General features: G+C 42.0%; 1 protein-coding gene and 1 long non-coding RNA gene across 3 annotated transcripts in view; both read left to right on the top strand.

Moving 5' to 3' along the window:
* The window catches only part of LOC307015462, a 43,599-nt gene extending 28,850 nt beyond the window's left edge, over positions 1 to 14,749 (top strand). The window contains exons 1-3 of one of the 2 annotated variants that reach the window (XR_013801545.1): positions 3,860 to 6,243; positions 12,142 to 13,872; positions 13,992 to 14,749. This is a non-coding gene — a long non-coding RNA (uncharacterized lncRNA). Of the gene's footprint in view, positions 1 to 3,859; positions 6,244 to 12,141; positions 13,873 to 13,991 lie in introns of those variants that run through there. The other variant, XR_013801544.1, reaches the window with a different exon arrangement.
* A 430-nt stretch (positions 14,750 to 15,179) lies between these two features.
* Positions 15,180 to 20,369, top strand: naa30 (N-alpha-acetyltransferase 30, NatC catalytic subunit). Its single transcript, XM_079645470.1, has 4 exons — positions 15,180 to 16,260; positions 17,023 to 17,146; positions 17,448 to 17,503; positions 19,613 to 20,369. The coding sequence occupies exons 1-4, from the start codon at positions 15,403 to 15,405 to the stop codon at positions 19,748 to 19,750; spliced, it is 1,176 nt and encodes a 391-aa protein (XP_079501596.1). The 5' UTR covers positions 15,180 to 15,402; the 3' UTR covers positions 19,751 to 20,369.
* The last annotated feature ends 353 nt before the right edge of the window (positions 20,370 to 20,722 follow it).

Genomic DNA, 20,722 nt, shown 5'->3' with positions numbered 1-20,722 from the left:
CAGATGAACAGACTGTGAGGCTGCCGGCTTGTTAGACACGACTAAAATCAATACGACCTATTACAGACTCTTTATATGAAAAATCACGACACTGTTTTTGGAAAATCTAATTGTTTGAGATTTAGAGCAATTATGTAAAGTCAATAAAGATTAAAATGAAGATAACAAATTGTAATATTGTGATTAGATGTTGGTCATTAGAATACAATTATTATATAAGGAGTGTTCCCATTTCCCCTGAACGATCACAGTAAAACAAACAGCCTAACGGGGCTTAAGTATCTGGTCCCTCTTGTTGTCCCTCAGCGATGTTCTTGGCTCACGCAGAGTGCTTTCATCTTCAGCTCTGATATATAATTCATCGGAAAATATCTAATAGCCCTGGGGAGCATTTCAGCTAAACGGGGCCGCGGTTGTAAAAAAGGTGAAGGCGCTTGTTAATGTCTGTGGCAATATGCCCTCCCCCTGTCTCCGGGCCAATTGACGGAGTCACGGTTTCTCCTGCTGTTAGGGAGACGAATTGAAGGCTAAGAATCGTGGGACTGAGATACCTCTCTCACAATGTGCTGGATAACACTGGCTGGCATGAGGAGAGCAGACGTGCTGCCTCCTCTCTCCTCCTGCAGCCTTTTGTTTGCTATTAATATTGTTGCAGACTAAATCATAAAGGTCCATTCTAATAATGTGGCTATATCTCTTTTAAATCTTCTTCTGAATTCATGTTTCGAAGGAAATATTTCTAGATGTATTAAGAGGAAGTGGTCAGAATACATTTATTTTCATCACTTTTTTAAATGATTTATCAAAATTCATTTCCAACATCTTTTTAAATGTTAAAGGAGCAGCGCAGAGATGTATTATACTTAAGTTGGGGTCTTTTAAGACACACATTTTTTATTTATCAATTTTTCATTCTTTTAATATTAGTTCTTAATATAAATTATTGGATGTTCGGTTTTTGTAGACACAACTTCAGTTAACCTTTTGATAAATGAACAGTATCTCGATAAATTAGATGCATTTATATCAACTCTTTGTGATTTGTCAATGGAGAATGTTTTTTAATTAAAGTCTTTCCTGCTCAGCATACATGACATTTTATTACTTGCTTTACTTATTACACTTTATTTCCATTACTTTTTTAACGTGAAATTTAAAAGGGGCATTTCAGCAATGTAGTTTTGTACTTATAGCGTGAAACACAATTTAAATGAAGCCTATCCAACTATCAATAGCTCTCAATATTTTAGGGTGCTTTGCACCAACCACTTCAAATCACTTCAGCTGTCCATCTCAAGGTCAAATCAATGACTTGGCCCACTCCACCAACCCCATCTGTTAGACACAAACACCCACAGTAAACTGTATCGGACATTACCATGGCTTGCTTTTTGGCATCTGCAGCGTAGAACTCACATTGATAGATTTATTGATAGGCATTGCGGACAAAGCGATATGTATTGATGATGTTACGACAAACCGAAGCGAGCGTCCTTGGATATTGAACTATTATCTGTTGAGTCTATGAGCTTTGTACAGCAGGTGTTTCGAAAAAACAATTTTCAGCTGTTAAGGCACCTTAAAGGCCCAATCACTGCAGAAAGTGGAAAAAAATTAAATGTATCAGTGTGTCTTTGCAAAATAGACGATGCTAAGGGTAGTTGATGTAAAAAGCTATAGTCGGTGAGCTAACCAATATGCTATCAAGCCGGGAAAATGTTAACTTGACCGTCAAAATAGTCCTGAATGTACTTTTCTATTCACAGTTGTACAATATTTCATTCAATTAAGAAGAATTAAAGAGTCCTGCCGAAGCTCAGTGTCAGTTAGCTAACATGTCTTCTAGATATTCAGACCCTCAATCCTTTGCACATGGTTTTGGCTTGAGCAAGAGGGTCAAAGTTCAAGGTGCAGTGTTGTGCTGAAGTAGCATGTCCAAATTGTATGCACTGCATGCAACAACACATATTTTGTGGGCAGATACTGAAACAAACCTTGGTTTGGAAAGCAACCACAGTTTATGTAATGGTCAGTTTCTAGTGTATTACAGTTAGTGAGATATCAGCAAACATGATAGGTTCCATTTGATATCCTTTTCTGAGCACACCTTCAGAAAAACATCTGGTCAGCTGAGACCAGATGTTAGTTGAGAATTTTTCTTTGATAGCTGAATGTCAGTTTACTGTTTTATAATGCACCTGCTCTATTATTACCATGTACCCCCCCTTGCACCTACTACCACATGGCCTACATCATATCATATTCATGCCCTTCATTGAGATACATCCACCACTTGTGGTTGGCCCGTGGGGAGGGTTGAATGTCTTGTCCCTGCTGGTACCTCGTTAACCTCCCATGGCCTACGGCTAGTGTTAGCCAAACTGAGAGGCCTCATACCTGGGTATTGGTCAGCAGGGACTGGCCCCAGGAGCCCTGGACCCCCCACTGGGTGAGGGGAGGGAGGAGGAGGGCCAAACAAAAACACAACCTGGCATCCCCACGGCAAACAGCCCACCTACTGTCAGCCAGCATCTGGGGCACAGCACACAACCCCTCTATTCTCATTCTGATTACGGCAAATAGTGAGGAACACACACACACACACACACACACACACACACACACACACACACACACACACACACACACACACACACACACACACACACACACACACACACACACACACACACACACGAGCACAATGCCAACCCACTCCTCGCAAACCTGTAACAGAATAAAGAATGTCTGGGGTGAGTTTCTGGCTTTAGTTTATTATCGTGGAAAAGTATTTAAAGTATTTTTGAAATGACAAAGCAGCTGAAACCAATCAAGGTTTAGTTAAGAGATTACCCCAAAGCATTTATATATGTAGCTTTCTTAAAAGGGGCAATCTAAATGCTTTGAATGCACTGTACTTTGAAGAGAATAAAGAGCATGTGGAGAACAAAGTCAGGAAATAGCGAGATAAAAAAGAATGACAGACAGAGATTGGGGAAGAGAGTGACAGGGAGAAATGGGGAGGAGGAGTGTAAAGTTAATCCAGTCTGAATCGACGGGCCCGGCTGCAGGAGTGACACTGAAAACAGTTTTTCTTTTCTTTCTTTTCTCTGCAAATTTGCTCTCCCCTCTCCCACTCTCTTTGCTTCCTCCCGTGCCTCTCGCTATTTTTCTGCCTTCTTATCCTTTTTAATTAGAGGGGCTATTCTGCTGCACAGAGGACTTTAATCCCCAACTGACCAACAATGCAAAAAGCCAGCCCTTTGAAGAGCCGACCTGCACCCCTCTTGGCCCCCCAAACCTCCACACCACCAATCCCTGCGCTGCCCCCAAACACTCCTCCGCTCCCATCGTTGGGAAAACCAGTCTCATTCCCCTTCTCCATCTTTTCCAACGTCTCGGACAAAGCACTTGGGGGACCACTGCAAAGAGAAAGTGTCTGAAAGAACATTTCAATATCCGCCAAGGTTCTCAAAAAGCTTTGGTTTGGTTCTGGGACAAGGCCGAGGTCAAATGGCAGGTGACTCTGAATAAAGAAAAGTAACTGAAATAACCTGCTAACATCTGAAGTGAAGCCAAAGTCACAAAGGAGGCATTATAATAGAACAGAAATCAGTAGAGGATAAAAAGTGCAGCTGCTAAGTGTCAGAGAAACCAAATGGCATCTTTTTGTGTGTCTTTTCTTTGAGATATAACTTTGTTAAAAACCCTTGTTTTATGATGATGACTCTTTCTTCTATATCTGTTTTTCCATTTATTTTGTAACTGTGAAACCCTTTATAACTTTGTTTTTTCAAAATAGAAAGGAAGTTTGCTGCTTGAATTGTTTCATTTCATTTTCCTTTGTAACAGAAGCCAGTAAATGCAGTACATGAATCACAGAGCATTGCATTTATAGATGATTGTTGTACTTCTTTGCAAAAGGAATCTAAGGTGGATCAAAGTTGACAATGTCTCCATTTAAAGTGAAACAATATCTTTAGTTAAATTAACAATTCTTCCAAAATCGAGCAGGTTAGAGGGCACAGTTGTATAGAGCAGAAGCTGAAGAAAATTCCCCCACTGGGTCTTATTTCCATATGTATATGCATCTCAAGATGGAGTCTATTAACACCCACCCTTGTTTTCTCGTTAGATGATTATATGCAACCATTATTAGTAAATTGCCTTCAGATTAAGATAATAAGTCCGGGACAGGGAGGAAAACATGAGGGTTTGTGTTAATTACTCATCATAGATAAAAACACAATACTTGGATAATAAACCAACCAATCACGGACATTATTGGGCATTTGATCACTCTGTTTAGTAAGTAGTTAGTATTCTGGAATGGTGGTCCAGATTTTTCATCTTTAAGGGGTCAAAATAATTAGTCTCTTAAAAATGTGAATGATAACTGCTCCAACTCTGTCTAAAAGGAACGGAACAAATGTTCCTGTAATTTAGTTCAAGCGGATTTTCTGTAAACATTTCGCCAACATAGCAGTCTGACAAATTGCCACTGGAGCACACTGACACTTTCAACCCTGCCCCGCATCTAAATGACAGAAAAATGAATTTCCTTTCACCAACGTCGCCAGCCGTTTCCTATTTTTACGCCCGGCATGCTGGCTCAACGCACCCTCATATACAGACATGGAGAAAAACAGCCAAACCCTCTGCCTGGCTAATCAGAGGCCCAATATTTTCATAGCAGGCAATTAGCATCTTGCTTTTATGTGTGAAATGGCTGAGGCGAGAGTAGCAGCGAGTCGGGGAGAGAGGCACGACGGAAACAGAGAGAGAATAAAAGAGCAATTAAGATGTTGGGTGAGTGGAGGACAGAGACAGGCAGTCTGCTGCCGTGTGATTTGAGGCTTGCAGGCCCAGTAATTAGCCCTTCATTGTGAGATAATGGACTTGGCCGGTCTTCCTGGTTCCCCGAGCCGCCCAGGCCGACTCGACCCACGGAAGGTCAAAGGGCACAATGTGCAGTTTGGCTCCTATATGTTTGTGTGTGCATGTGTGTGACTGGTATTGTTGTGAAACCATCTTTCAAGACTTGCATCATCTAAAAAAAACAATACAATATAAGACCAGGAGTCTTTGCATTCAGGTACATTAATCATGTGTAAATCTGCAAAGGTTTGTGGGCAAATCCTTGGCCTGCTTTAGCCTTTTTTCGGGAAGAGCGTGCCAGTGAAAGCAGCGTTGGAGTCATCTCTCTTCGGGCCTATCACTCCTTTCTCCCGCCATCTTTAGAAGAGCAGTAATCTGTGAACCCTGAATCATAAGCTTTGAGTAAATCTATGTAATACGGGTAATTCGATGAAGCAGTATTTTCCTGGTGAGAGGCAAAATCATGTTGACTATTCAAGGATTGAATCATCCACCAGTAATGCCATTAGACCAGTGCCACGGATTCCTCGGAAAATGCTGTTTAATTGCCAGTAACCAGCCATTGTTTGGTGACGGGTAAACACTAGCCGTAAGGGGGGGGAGACGGCGAGGGAGGAAGCGTGTGAAAAAGATGGCCCCTTCGGCTTCAGCCAATCGCCATTGAGAGACGGATTTACTCGGCTCGATGAAGCCCGCGCTGCGGAGTGGCAGAGGCACTGGCTTAACTAAAGTCTTCAGGAGTATAAATGCAGAGTAACTCTTTCCTTTTAATACAGGATTTGCTCAACAATGCGATTTAGGGGGGTGTCTATTCAAGACAGACATTTTTTTTTGGAGTGGTGAGGTTTTTAAGGATCAAGCCTTGTTGCTCACGTTTATTAGCGCGGGACTCCGCAGCTCAGGGATTGTTGGTCGTTGTAATCGTCGAGCAGTTTATCCCTGTTTGTGTTTGGCTTTACATACATGCACCCTGACACTAAGTCCCATTCTTTCCACCTGTATTGGAAATCTTTAAGAACAATAACCCCTACCTACACGCCTAAGACACACTTCTTCTTCACAATAAAAACTGATATTAACTGTCCAAATCAACATGAACTGATGTAAAGCTACTTCAAGAGTTTTTTACTTTAACTAGTTAATCCAATTCTCAGCAAACAGGGATTTTTTTTATGAGAGTTTGAACATTTGAGGTGCTTTGTTGTGCCTCCCCGCGGCCCCCTGCTCTCAGGCCTGTCCTGGAGGACGCAGATTGGAAGTGAGAGGTGTGGCGGCCGAGGCTCGCCTCCATTGTGAGCCGGTGCCTGGGAGACGAGCAGCGCTGCCAGACCAGACACTGATTGGGTTTGACACTGCGTCCAGGAGGTGAGAAGAAGCTTTTCTTTTGCTCTTTTTTTCTGCTTCTATAAGTAAAAGAGAGCCTTTTTTGTATGAAAGGCCCCTCCTCTGCTCTCCTCTAACTCCCCCTAGTTCTGTTGTGCTCATCGCCCTCCTCCCCAGTTCCCTCTTTCGCTCTCCTCTTTTCGTTCCCATATTGACTCCCTCATTTTTTCTCTCAGATTAAAACCAGTGGACTTCTGTTTCTTTTGTCTTCCCCTTTTATTGTCCCACTCACTTGGATGTTGACCAGTACATTTGATCCTCAGCAACACAACATTAAAACTGTACTTTTGTCCTCTATAAGAAACAGAAGTTGTTACAATAATTGTAAACATTGAAGGAAACTGAATTGTCTACTTCTCTAGCCTCGAGCCTTAGCCACTCTGCCACATACTGAGCCCACTATTAAGTCTTTAGGGTGGACACTTTGAAACATCAGGATCTTTAATCACTTCCCTCAGGCTATGATCACACACTGCTCAACACAACACAGGATTTACCTTCCAATTGACTATGCCTGGGGAACTTTAATTACACTGATTTTAGTGTCTTTAGTGACAAAGAAATATCAATGGAACAGTGTGGGAAATAGTCAGATGATGGTTAGCTTACCTTAGCATTAAGACGGAAACATAAGGTAACAGCTAGTGTGGACCTATCTGTCGGTAACTGAGATGATTGATTCCACATCTCTAGGTCTACAGGGCTGGGAAGGTAAAGCTAACAGCTGGTTAGCTTAAGTCAGCTTAAAGCAGTGGTTCTCAAACTTTTTCTGTCATTCCCCACTTTGAACAGGTGGGCCTTTTCAAGCCCCACCTGTTCCTCATTGCTCCAATAAAATGGTAGGCCAAGCTTAAAATGGTCAAATGTATCGTTCTATAACAGGGGTCTCCAACCTTTTTGAGGATGAGAGCTACTTTCAAAAAATAAAACAAGTCGTGAGCTACTTTTACTCCTCTTTTTAGTTTTTTTGCAGTGTATATATTTAGCGCATTTTAACATTATTATATGCTACCTTTAACCTTTGTTTGCTGTTTGGGTCTGTGGGACCCGTTTTCAGTGTTTACTCAAATAAAATGTATTCAATTTAATTATTTTAACCTGCTTTATTGGTGGTGGACGTCACACCCTCTAGTCTAGGGTCCGGGGCACGCACCCCCAGGAAGATGTTTTTTAAATGTTGAAGTTAAATGCATCAATCTGGTACACTTTGAGCTAGGGCTCCTCAATTTATCATATTTGAATCGCAATTACGATTTTGGCTTGCAACGATCATGAAAACAACATAATCGAAATAAAAAGATTTTATGTTGAATTATACTTAAAGTTCAGGGTAATCAACTGTTAAAATCATACTTTTCAAATTATTTTCTTCAATAAATTGATGTTTTCAAAATAAATGGTTCATCGTTTTTAATAATCGTGATATACATTTTTGACCCAAATAATCGACATTATGATTTTTGCCATAAACGAGCAGCCCTACTTTGAGCCCAACATGAATTTATGGATACAGCTCTCAACACTCAGATGAAAGGGAGCTGTATACTTTTCAATAATCCAAACATCTTTAGAATATGATCACAACAAATAATTTAAACTTGTTTATAATTATCTTATGTTACCTAGTTAGCATTCTTTCTTTTTATTTATGCATAATTGACGAATCCCTCCCCTTTTAAACTTTGTACTGTCCTATAGTACACATTGGAATGATTTCTTACTTTATTTTTTATAACTTTATTAAATAGATAAAGGTGTGCTGTCTTTCTTGCTCTCTTGCTCTCTCTCTCTCTCTCTCTCTCTCTCTCTCTCTCTCTCTCTCTCGCTCCACATTGCTTTTATTCCCGACTGCAACGCTGTTGTGTGTGTCTGTGAGAGCGTTTCACATGTGTGTATGAGAGATTTTTATCAATGGCGAGCCTGTCTCTGAGGGCCTAAAATATTCTACAAAATAATATTTAAAAACATTAAAACAAATTATATTTTTCTTTATATATATTTTTTCAATATGTTTTTAGTAATATTTGTCATTAGCTTTACCAAAAATAACTTGATTAAATTGTATTTAAAAAAACATTTCCAAAGAAATAAATCCTTTGAATCTGCCTATTCAGTTTATGTTTGAATGTGAAGGGTTAAATGAAAGAAGCTTGTCTCTGCGAGGTAGTGACAGGAGCTGATTGGACGTCCAGCTATGAATTCACAGAGGGCCAGCTATAGTAACTGAACGAGAGAGTAATGTCAAATTACAGTACAATTGACCAATCATATCTTCCCTCTAAATGGGTGGGCTTTATTATCGCAGACTTTATGATAAGTTCCGCCCGCTGTGAAACGTGTCTTGTTTCCATAGCAACAACAACTGTCAACAGCGTAAACTCTCCTTCAAAATAAAAGCATGGCAAATTACACTTAAGACATACAACTGCAACGAAAGTAACAAACACAATGCAATATCCTTTTCAATTTCAACACAAATTGTTTTTTTTTTTACAGGTGTTGTTTTGTGTGGTAGAGGGTCGCTTTCATTGATGCTTTTTGCACCCCGGGCGGGCCGTTGTTTTGATATTGCACCAGTGTGAAAAAAAAATTATAATATTTTTTTTTTTTTTTTTTGTATTTCGTGACCCACCTATCACATCTCTGCGCCCCACACTTTGAGAAACGCTGGCTTAAAGACTGTAAACAAGGGAAACACTTATCTTGGTTTGGTCCAAATTATGCTAACAATCACCCTTAAAGCTTGCAAATTACTAAGTGCTAACTGTAAAACATGACCTTCCAGATCTGTCACAAGTTACAAAGTATTAATCAGTCAACTTCATAAGTACTGGTAGGCACGTTTTGTCCCCTTTACACAGAGCCAGCCTAGCGGTTTCCCCTTGTTTCCAGCCTTTACATTTAGCTAGGCTAGAGCCATCTTCAAATGTACTCGTGTTTCCTGTGTTCATAAGAAGAGTCTTATGAACTTGTGGTATTCACAACCTTGAGAGTGTACATTTGTTGAAGGTTCTGAGCTCACAATTTATGAAGTGTTTGCTTTTGTTTAGAAATGATATTGCATTTCTGCATAACATTATCCCGCGCTAGCTAGCCTCCGGAGCTTCTAAATGGACAGAAAAGACTAGCAGCTGTGTTCTCACAACTTAAACGTCAGGCATAGCATGAACACAACTTTCGATGTCAACCTAGGAGCTCATGAGTTCTATTTGAAGTCACTTTGTCTCCTTAGAAGCTGCGTTATATTTACAGTTCAGACATAAGAGTGGTATCAATTTTCTTCTTCATCTAACTCTTGGCAAGTAAAAGAAGACGCATATTTCCAAGATGTCAAGCTATTCCTTTAATGTAAACTACACATACCAAGTAGATTGTATTTTAGTTTTAACACTGAGCATCATGGGTGAGTGATATCGAAATACTAACTTTCCAAGCAATAAAATAAGAGAATGTGGGAAAGTGGGGTTTATTGGTATTGATTAATCTTCCGTGCTGATCACCCGAGAGCACAACCCTCTCTATCCGCTTAATAGAGGCACTAATGACGAGCTCCATTAGTTTAATATATGCTTTTATCGCTCTGCCCTCAGATGACTGTAGCGTTTCATTAGACATGTCTGCCTCATATCTCACTTTGCACCCAGAGGAAACTGTGAAGGGATTAATTTGATGATGGACCCCCTGCCTCCTGCTGCCTCCCTCCTCCTCCTCCTCTTCGTCTTCCCTCCTTCCCTCCTTCCCTCCCTCCTCAGCTCAGCTCCCAGCCACAGCCAGGGGACCCAGGAGGAATAGTGTCTTTGTCGTCCTGCCGTTTTTTCGGAGTTGAGGAACAAGAGGAGTTTAATCCTCATTGTCCAGGAGACTGCAGAGGGTGAAGGGGGGTCCTCTGGCTGTAAAATGATCCAACTGGCCTCGGCTAATCCCCTCCTATCCCCCACTCCCGGGCCTGACCCCCCTCCCGGCCTTAATTCGTGCCCCGTCCCCAACCGAATCCCCTTATAAACCAAATCACAGAAATGAAGTGTTTAGGATTTGATGTAGATCTTAAAAAGCACAACATTGTACAATTCTTACAAAAATCAAACCATATCAATCAATGTTCAACTTTTTCCAACTTTATTTCTCACGCATATACATGATAATAATTAAATTCATAGTTATGCATTAAGTGGTTTAGGGGGGTATGTTTAAGTGGGATTTAACTTAATCACCTGCACACAGGCTTAATCAACGAGTAACCCATCTTCCTCTTTGGGGATCCTCACCACCAGAGGTGTCTTACCAAACCCCCCCACCCACACGTTTCTGCCATGATAACATGTGATTGTGTGTGTGTTGTGAAATATAGAGTTATTTCAAGAACATTAAAAGTGTAAACAACTTGGTTCTGTACTTATAGCTTGTGACATGTATGTGTGCATGCTAGTGACAGAAAATGAACAACAAACAGCCTCATGTCAGAAGCACGATGAGCACTGGTGATGTGAGTGGACGTGTGTGTGTGTGTGTGTGTGTGTGTGTGTGTGTGTGTGTGTGTGTGTGTGTGTGTGTGTGTGTGTGTGTGTGTGTGTGTGTGTGTGTGTGTGTGTGTGTGTGTGTGTGTGTGTGTGTGTGTGTGTGTGTGTGTGTGTGTGTGTGTGTGTGTGTGTGTGTGTGTGTGTGTGTGTGTGTGTGTGTGTGTGTGTGTGTGTACATGTGTGTACATGTGTGTGTGTGGGTGGATAAAAGTGGAAACCAATAAATAGCCTTGTTTTATTGTTCTTCTCATTAGCTGAAGGATTATTTCAAGATTAGGCAGGACAGGGCTGGACGTCTGTTTGACGTTAAGACTTTCTCTAACAAGACGGATGCTCTCCAGTCTGCACAAATCTTCTCCTTTGAATTTCCCCCTACCTTGCGCAGACCCCTCCCTCCCTCCATGCCTCTCCCTCTCCTGTTCTGTCTTTATTTCTTTTCTGTTTCTCTCTCCCCTCCTCTCTTTCTTTTTCTGCGCTCCTCCCTGAGTGACAGCTCAATACCCAGCTCTCCCAGGCTTATCTAGCCTCAGCAGATGGTTGACTTGGATCCCTGTTCATACGCCACGATCTGGGCTGGTGATAAAGACTGTTACAGAGGGAGTATATGCTTTCTCTTTCTTCCCTTTACTCCTCGCCTTGTCTTGATCTGCCGTTTTCTGCCTCTTCATTCATCTCTTTCATTCGCCACTTCTTTCCATCTCCACCTGGACATGTCTCCTCTTCTCCTTGTCGTGTCCTCCACCTTTTCTCAACAGTGCACTTTGTCCCAGCACCCCCCTCCTCAGTGCTCCCCTCTGCGTCTCCTCATCTCCCATCCCTCCATCTCTGTGCATTGGATCTGGTGCTGCGTGATTGTCTCTGCTTCCCTGCTGGGCTGGCGCCTGTCTAAAGGGCCCCAGGACCCTCACACACTGAGGGGCTCCAGCCATGCCAGAGATGCCCTCTCTCTCCTCTCCCTCCTCTCTCCACCCATATCACTTCATCTGGTCCCTCTTCATCTCCACAGGAGCGATGAAAAGGTCAAATTCGGTCTCTTTTGGTTCTTCTCGTCATTCTCAATCAGGTTACACCTAAGTCTGAATCCAAGTGCACAGGTCACAGAAATGATATCAAAACAGCACTTTTATGTGTTTTCAAAATTGCAAATTAAGGCCAAAAGCACAATAAGTAACCTTCAAGGTGCTGTAGCCTCAAGCTTTTCTACACTCACATCCACTGTTCTTCCTTTGTTTCATTTACGTGATCGCTGCATTGAAACAACTGATGTACGCTTCACAGGCTCGAAGCGCTCTTCTTATGTATACTTCACTTGCCTGGATTTGGTCATTTGATGTCCTGCTCACATGTTTCTCATTCTACACAGCCAAGCGACAAAGAGAAAGGAGGAGAGGGTATAGCTGCCCCTCGTAGATGACAAAAAGGGGACTGAGTGCTGGGAGCGATACGACAGTGAACACAGCACCTTTATGGCAACGAGGAAACAGGCTGGCCAAGACATCACTTGCACCCAACACACGTTAGATGAGCTTTGTTTGATGTGTGCCATTGTAATATAAGTCGGGGAAGACATGAAAGTCAGCTGAAAAGTGTGTGAAAATAGGGTGGAAAACGCAAAGAAAATATGTTGTTACAACCATATGGAAAACCTCCTTTTGCTGCCATTCACCGGTCACCAATTGCATTATTTTCTTGGAGGAGCTTGGGACTTGAGACGTTCCTTGCCAATAACAATGTGCACATGACATTAAAACTGAATTTCAATCTTTGAATTCCTCACTCTCTCGAGACTATTTGCAGGCGTCTTAATCTGAACGCTGGAATCTGGCAAAGCACCTGCATCCGTCCAGCATGACCTGCTTTTGTTCTGATCCGACCCCCTAACTTTAGCCCCTAATTAACCCTACAGAAACTAATTAAATACAGCTCTAGTGGACCAGACGCCAGACAGGAAAAAAGGAGGAGGAGGAGGACACAGGGAAGTGAGCAGAGGGAGACATTGTGACAGGCAGGAGTAAGGGGAGAATAAAATATAAAAAAGGAGATCCAAAGCTTGGCCTGCAGCCCCGGAGACCTGTTCAGTCGCACAGGAAGAAGGGGAGAGAGATTTAAAGGAGGTTGTTTGGGTGTCCTTGTCAACCTGGGTTGTTTGATCCCAGAACTGACCTTATACTTTTTTACACGCTGTCGCTTTTCAAGATATTTTGGGTTCCTCATTGATGGGTACGGTTGCCAACTTCTGTAATCACAAGCGCACCAGTCACATGACGCAACTGATGCCCTGGAGATATTTGGAAAAGGGTACGAGGCAGGGTGGAGAGAGCCTCTGAGAGACAAGAGATGAAGAAAGCGGGAAGAGGAGGAGGAGGAGGGGAGAAAGAAAAGGAAGGTACGGGACAGGATTGTGAGAAAGAAGATATATAAATATGGGTTCAAACCAGCCAAGTGTCTCTGGCAAGGAGACGACGCCGCTGCTGCTCCTAGTCCCAGGCACAGCTCGCTAAGTGATAGAGAAAGTAATTAAGAGAAGCCTGTTCAAGTAGATAGGCCTGTAAAGGAGATTTGAAGAGGGAAACTGATTGTGCATGTCTGATTCAAGCTCTTCAGAGAGTTCTCAGCCCCAAGGCTTAGCTTTCAAAAGGGCCGTCTCTCTCTCCCCGTCTATATCTCTCCGTCTGTTTCCCTGCATGTAACATATATCGACAAACACAATAGGACTGTCTATTTATCTTTATCATCACACACACGTGTGTTCATGATCGTGGAATGTTGGACAGATAGAGGGGAAGTTGTCTTTTTCAGCATCTCTCTTACCATATGATGTATCACAGGTTAATCAATACTTTTTACATCTATATCTATCTATCTATCTATCTATCTATCTATCTATCTATCTATCTATCTATCTATCCATGTTTAGAATGTAATACCCACTATGGTCCATTAGACATATTGTTTTATCTCGCATGAATAGGAAATAATGAAGTATTATTTGACTTAATTACTTTTTTTCGAAATTCACCTATAAGTACATGGACACACTTCAGGATACAACAGAGCAACACTCCGACCTAGGATGGCCTACACAACCCTGCAGGTAAACTTTCCTCCCTGTGATTTTTAATAAAGGTTTTTGTTGCCGAAAATACAAAACAGCTATAATTTGAAAAAATCCAACGTGTTCCCCTTACATCAACCCCTTTTTTTCATCTATAGGGAGGAAGAAGGACACACAAGGCTTGCTATTGCTGGACAGACATACATGTTTTTTTTTCTTTTCCTTTTTTTTGTACATATTTGTATCTCTTTAAATGTATTTTCTCTCTTTCCTTCTTTTCTTTGATAATATAATAAGTGTTTTTATTTGAATTGTATATCTTATTTTACTTCATATTTCTTATTACTTGTACTATTTATCCATCTCTCCATGTCTAAAGGTATTCACTTATGTACAATTACTTGGCCAGAAAGGGCAACTGAAATGTATAAACCGTATAAACTCGACTGATGATAAATGAATGCCCTCAAAAGGTTTCGATTTGTTTCTGTGTGTATTGGGGGGTAAAACTAAACCTGCAGATACCTCTAGGTACAGTCAGATAAGCCTAGTAGGTTTTGAATTTAAAATGATTGACTTCCAGACAGTAGTGGAGTTTTAGAAATAAGACATACATACTCGAAATAAACGCATAGATCTTATAACAAACATGTACTTTACAGTGTGGAGACTAGGCTACTGTTTAACAACATACAAAAGCTGAAAGGAAATAATCCACTTGCGACATCTGGGGGAGAAACTGCAGCGTTGATACAAATGGGAGAAAATGATGCATTAACGTAAATCGTGAAGTTGGCGTCCTCTGCTGGCACAAAGTAGACGATTCACCAACTCTTACATTTTCAGGGCTTTGAACCAATTTCCTAAATCACATTTTAGACAGTTTAATTGTTGAAGCAATTTCCCCATAATTTGGTCAAGCACAGCACAGTAGTATATGCATTGACATATCTTTCAACGGAACGTAAAATAATTGTCATCCAATTGTAAATAATTAAATAATTTAGCTGAGTAAAAGCCTTCTATGAAGGAAAACTACACAATCAATTGTGAATTTTCAATTTTTCTCCGGGTTTCAAATAAGATTATATGTCTTAATTTCATGGGGAATTTATATTATAGGGCATTATATCAAATAAAAAAACATGTTCTGTATCCTAATCGTGACCCTGCTCCAATGATTTACTATTGTATATGTTCTGTCAATGCAATAGAACGAAAATGCAAATGACATAAACAAAACCAATACGACAGAAGAGGGGAAGTTAAATGTATTTAATTGTGTTACAGTAGCTAATCCTGCATCTGTCATGCGTTACACCACTGTCGTAAAACGTCTCTGTCTGCTGTTGCAATGGCGTTTGCTGCGACAGCACTTTCCGGCAGCAGAGAAATCGAGGAGAAAGCAGCGACAAACGTCGCCAGCGGTTACGTTATCGCCTCAAATATCCTTGGATTTATGCGATATTCGGTGATCTAACTCGTATATTGATTGTTTATCCCTTTACCTTGTGGATGAGCTTGTGTTCAACGTTTTCCAAGCGAGAATCTCCACCTTAATGCGGTGGGATGGCCACAGTGCCGCCTGGGCCTAGTAGCGCTCTCCCCGAAACCCCGGCCGAGAGTCCTCCTTTCCCCGGGGCTGGGAGCTCGGAGCCGGCGGGGGGAGACGGAGAGGCGGCCTGCCACAGAGACGACTGTTTACCCACCGGTACAGGGAATACGTCAGAACCGCTAAGCGAAGTAATTAGGTCGGTTAATAAGAAGCAAAATAACATGCTAGCGCGAGCTAGCCCGTCGGCACTTCACCTCAAAATGCAAGCTCGAGAGCAGCAGCTAAACGGCTTGTCCGGCTCCTCAGAGGACGCGGACAGCCACCAGCACACAGGAAACCGGCCTGACAACCCGAGACCGTCCGTGGACAACTTTGACAGCAGCAGCAGCAGCGGTAGCAACGAGGAGGCTTCAACCACGAGAAACAATAGTGAGCATTGCCAACATGAAGGCCACAGCCCCATCTCCAAAAACGGCAGTCACTCGCCCCTAGTTAACAATAGCATGAACGGGATGCCGGATTTGATAAGAACTGAGACGGCCCACAGCCACCCCGGGGACGAAGGGAAAGAGGAGCTTGACCTCACGGAGCCACCGAGACCGCCGAGCGACAAGCCGCCGGACGCCGGGCCCGAGCACAGCCACGCCGCCCCGCAGGAGCTGCAGCCGCCGACCGCGGAGCTCGCCCGGCTCGCCCTGAGCGGCTCCCCCGGCCGAGCGGAGGAGGACAGCCACGGCATCTGCTATGTCCGCTACGAGTCCGAGCTGCAGATGCCGTGGATCATGAGACTGATCACAAAGGACTTGTCTGAGCCTTATTCAATTTACACCTACAGGTACTTCATTCACAACTGGCCGCAGCTTTGCTTTCTGGTGAGTAAAGACACTAAAACATTAAGAAATGCTGATATTCATCCTTTAATGTTTGTCATAATAATGCGTTAGCTACCCTCTTATCCCTTGTACTTTGGCTACCTAAAGGTGAATAGCATTATTTGGGCTGGGCGTGACTGCATACTTATTGCTTTCCATCACCTGTCAGTGTGACTCAAATGCAGCCAAAGACAGTGTTGATATACACTAAGCTTAAACTTACATAAGTAGACATGTCACCAACAGCATGCTAGTTTGGAAGTTGTATTGTATCTGTTCGGAGCTACAACACCTACTTTAATGTCACAAAGCCTTGATTCTTGTTAGATTTATGGATGTTAGTTGGAATTTATAGCCGTCAATTCAAGGTTATTTGAACTGACATGACAATATCCCTTATATATCTTCATTAGGGTAAGGGTCTTCGTGAGATTAGGAGCAAGCAAAGGTTTAAAATCCTTGCCTTTCAGTTAAAATGGAGGGAAATATGCTTTACGTAGGTGTTTTCTCTCCCGCCTACCATGTCCAGTCAAGTTTTTGTTCGTGCCAAACACTCTCCATTCTTTGTTTATCCTCTGAGCGTCAAGGTCGTAAACTTCCCAGTTCCAGTTTGTCCGGAACGAAACATGTAACACAAGAGGAAGTGCCTTGAAAAACAGGTCAAAGGTCAGATCAGGGAACCAGCAGAACTGGCAAGAGGACAGGAATTATTGCTTGGCTTTCATCAACTATGGATGTGACTTTTGTATTTGTCCCTCACAGGCCATGGTGGAGCAGGAGTGTGTCGGAGCCATCGTATGTAAGCTTGACATGCACAAGAAGATGTTCCGTCGTGGCTACATCGCCATGCTGGCCGTGGACTCCAAACACAGAAGGAAAAGCATCGGTAAGATTTGGACTCTGCGTGGCACAAACATAATAAAATAAAAGTCTTTACTTTTACATTGCGGAGCCGAGAACAAGCTGTACCATAGCCTCTTTTGTGCATTCTTTGACCACCAAATCGTCTGATGCAAATGCACTATTTAGATAGGTAGTTGAGGTGCACTATACTTTAACCTCAAGGGACATTTTTACCTTTTGACCCTCTTATACTACCAGATGTGCTGCCAGATAAAAATGTTTGTGTTTTCTTGAAACTTTGTGTTTGTTGCGTGTCCTAACTGACTTTGACTCCTTTGTTTAAGGTACTAATCTGGTGAAGAAGGCCATCTATGCCATGGTGGAGGGTGACTGTGACGAGGTAAGATATATTAAACCATTCCCAGTGGAGGAAGTCTCTATGAATTGACATGTCTTTCTTTTTTCCCAACCATATACAACATCCAGAAAATATTATGAAAATAGCTTGAAACAGACTTTGGTCTGACATGCGCAGGCTTGATGTCTCACATTGGCACAGGTTCAAATTCTGTCTCAGTGTTTTCACTCAGTGTTACATGACTAGAGCATTGGTTCTCAACCTTTTCATCTAAAGGGACCCCTTTTCTGTCAGTGAGTAAAGTCCCATGGCTAATGCTTTGGGTGACAGACTTTATGGAAATGTATATTATATTCAACTGTACAGTTAATCCAAAAGCTTCAGGTAGTTTGTGTTAAACGAGTAATTTGGATTTTAAGTACAATTCTTCCTGTGAAAATTACATCAGATCAGATTTCATGTTATTTTAAGTAATCAACAATTTCTCACATCCCCCTGTAAGCTTTGGCGACACCCAGTTTGGGAAACTCTGTGCTAGAGGACAGTCTGGCATTTACCAAACCAGATTTACAGAAAATGCAATTAATACATTGAACAACCAAAGATGTAATAATCACTAAATACAACCATGTGGACCTTTTTTGTTTTTGTTTGCCTCCAAAGCCTCTATGCAAGCATAAACTGAAAGAAGAGTTGGCTTCTCGTTTTTCAAGGACTAGTTTTTCTTTCCCCGTCCTTCACTCCTTTAAGTTAGTAACCTTGGATTGACTTTTAGCTACTCTGATCCCTTCGGTAACTTCCATTTTGCTCTGCTTCTCTCTAAATACTGACTCACTGCCTCTTACAGACGCATACAAAACAAGTGACGTGTCCAGAAATGGCATGTGTTTGAAATGGAAATGAGACTCTGTATTAAACTTACCCTGATCTCTTTGTAAGCTGAGACCAAAGCACTGATGATAATTCACCACAGTGATGATTTTTGTGTCAGTGTAAACACAAGGGGTACTAAGAGTACACACTTTTATAGAAAAGTATTTTTTCATCTATCAAGCAACTGCAACCGCTTTGCCTGGGTTACAAGCTGCGATTTTCTCAGCTTTGGTGCTTGTGTATCAGCAGGTTTTTCTCTGTATAGATCCCAATAAGACATACAGACATACAGGAACTGATGGTTTGAGAGGTTTCCTTATCACTGACTAAAGTGCATCAATTCACACTACTGTCACCTACATGCATTTTTAAAGACTGACCCATGGAGCCTAGCAGGTTTAACCTCCCAGCAAGGCTCCATTGGTTTGAGGCTTTGTTTTTGCTCTTAAGTGCTCATAGGCAAATATATTACACTACCAAATACAATTTGAGCTCAATTTCCAAACTGCTTTGCTTGTAAATGCTATGATGTTAACAGCAAACCTTTACAACGCACATACAGAAAAAGATGGCTTACCCATCCCCTCTTGCAAATGCATTACAATGTTATTATAACATATCTTTGACAAAATGTTACTGTAGGTGGAGATCACTTTGAAAATCGAAACTACTATATGTTTGGAAGGAAAGAAAATGCTCTAATGACTTTAACTTTGACTTATTACTTCAACTTAAAGAGGCCCTATTGGGCTTTTGTGGGCTTTTTTCCCTTTCCTGTAGTGTGTTATAAAGGTTTTTGTGAATGTTAAAAGTCTGCAAAAGCTAAATGTGCTGCAGCACAGGCAACATGAGAAAAATAAATACCTTTTTTAAACATTACATACAATTTAGAACCTGATGTGAGTATAATAGGACCCCTTTAACACATTTGATATAGTGATTGCGATTAGGTTTACAGAATATTTAGACAAATTTGACAAAGAAATGTCTTGCCCACATTAAATTTAACATTAATATTTTGGGTTTTTGACTGACAACAGAAATAAGACATTTAAAGACCTCGCCTTAGACTTTGGTAAACTGAGATGGACATTTTTCACAATTTTCTGCCATTTTTTAGAACAGACGAGTAATATAGCATCCACATATAGAAATTAATCAGCAGATTCATCAATTACAAAAAATGATTGTTGGTTGCAGGTTTAATTATGACTATCTGACATATATTTTTTACCCGGTTACAATAATGTGTCTCTATGGCCCTCTGTGTGTCCCCAGGTTGTTTTGGAGACTGAAATCACCAACAAATCAGCCCTGAAGCTGTACGAGAACTTGGGTTTTGTCAGAGACAAGCGGCTGTTCAGATACTACCTAAACGGAGTGGACGCGCTGCGGCTCAAACTGTGGCTCCGCTAGAGGAAAGAGGAGGGGACAGGGGAGGACGGGACAGCTCGTACGCTATCGGCTCAACAGCCTCAGCTCTGCCCTGGTCCTTTCACTCTTATACACACTTCACACACACACACACACACACACACACACACACACACACACACACACACACACACACACACACACACACACACACACACACCCCCCCCTACACACACACACCTGTGTACAACATTTTGCACATAGATATGCATAGACACGCAGAAACACCCTCTTTTTGTCCTTGACCTCCGAACAACCGCTGTCGAGGGCGAACCCGATTGACATCCCACCTAATGGGCCAGAGGAGGGGCGGTGAGCGAGGGTGACCTTTTGACCTTCAAGCTTGGATGCTATGAACTGGGTTGCGAGGCAGCTGAAGTGAGGACATTCGTCCGAACCCTCAATAGGACACTGCACCGCAGCAGATCCTCCTACTGAACACGGGACAAACACAGACTTCAAAGTAAACAACAACAAGTGACACCAGGAAACGGGGTGGTGAAAAACAGACTGGGAAAAGAAAATATTTGTTTGAGTTTCTTTTTGTGTTTCTTTTTTAACCTTGTGAGTTGGACGGGGTAAAAGCTATAGTATGACTGTGTTTTTGTACCGCCTCGTGTTTTTTTCTTTTGGAGTGTTTGGCTTGTTTTCATGTGTGGTTTCACAGTGAGCAAGTGACCGTGTTGTGTGACTGTGAGCGCATGCTTCGGTTAGAACTGTGCGTTCTTGTTTTTTGTTCCCATCACCTGCCTCAGCCCCCTGGACTGAAGCCTGTAAAGATATGCGTGCATTTATTTTAAAGTGAGTGCGGCGGAAAAAGTGTGAAGAGTGTGTGTTGATTTACCCAGTTTGAGCTAAACCCACCGAACCCCCTTCCTGTGTTTGGTGTAAGTATGTTGCTGCAGAGCAGTTGATCGAAACAAATCACTCCATTAGCACCTCAAACTTTTCCCA

This window comes from Notothenia rossii, assembly GCF_949606895.1.
Source record: "Notothenia rossii genome assembly, chromosome: 8".
Lineage (NCBI taxonomy): Eukaryota > Metazoa > Chordata > Actinopteri > Perciformes > Nototheniidae > Notothenia > Notothenia rossii.
This window is presented reverse-complemented; position numbering and strand designations above follow the sequence as displayed.

Coding starts and splice junctions, on each gene's coding strand:
- naa30 (XM_079645470.1), top strand. CDS start 15,403: ATGGCCACAGTGCCGCCTGGGCCTAGTAGCGCTCTCCCCGAAACCCCG. Junction 17,147..17,447: donor ACACAGAAGGAAAAGCATCG/GTAAGATTTGGA, acceptor CCTTTGTTTAAG/GTACTAATCTGGTGAAGAAG. Junction 17,504..19,612: donor TGGAGGGTGACTGTGACGAG/GTAAGATATATT, acceptor GTGTGTCCCCAG/GTTGTTTTGGAGACTGAAAT.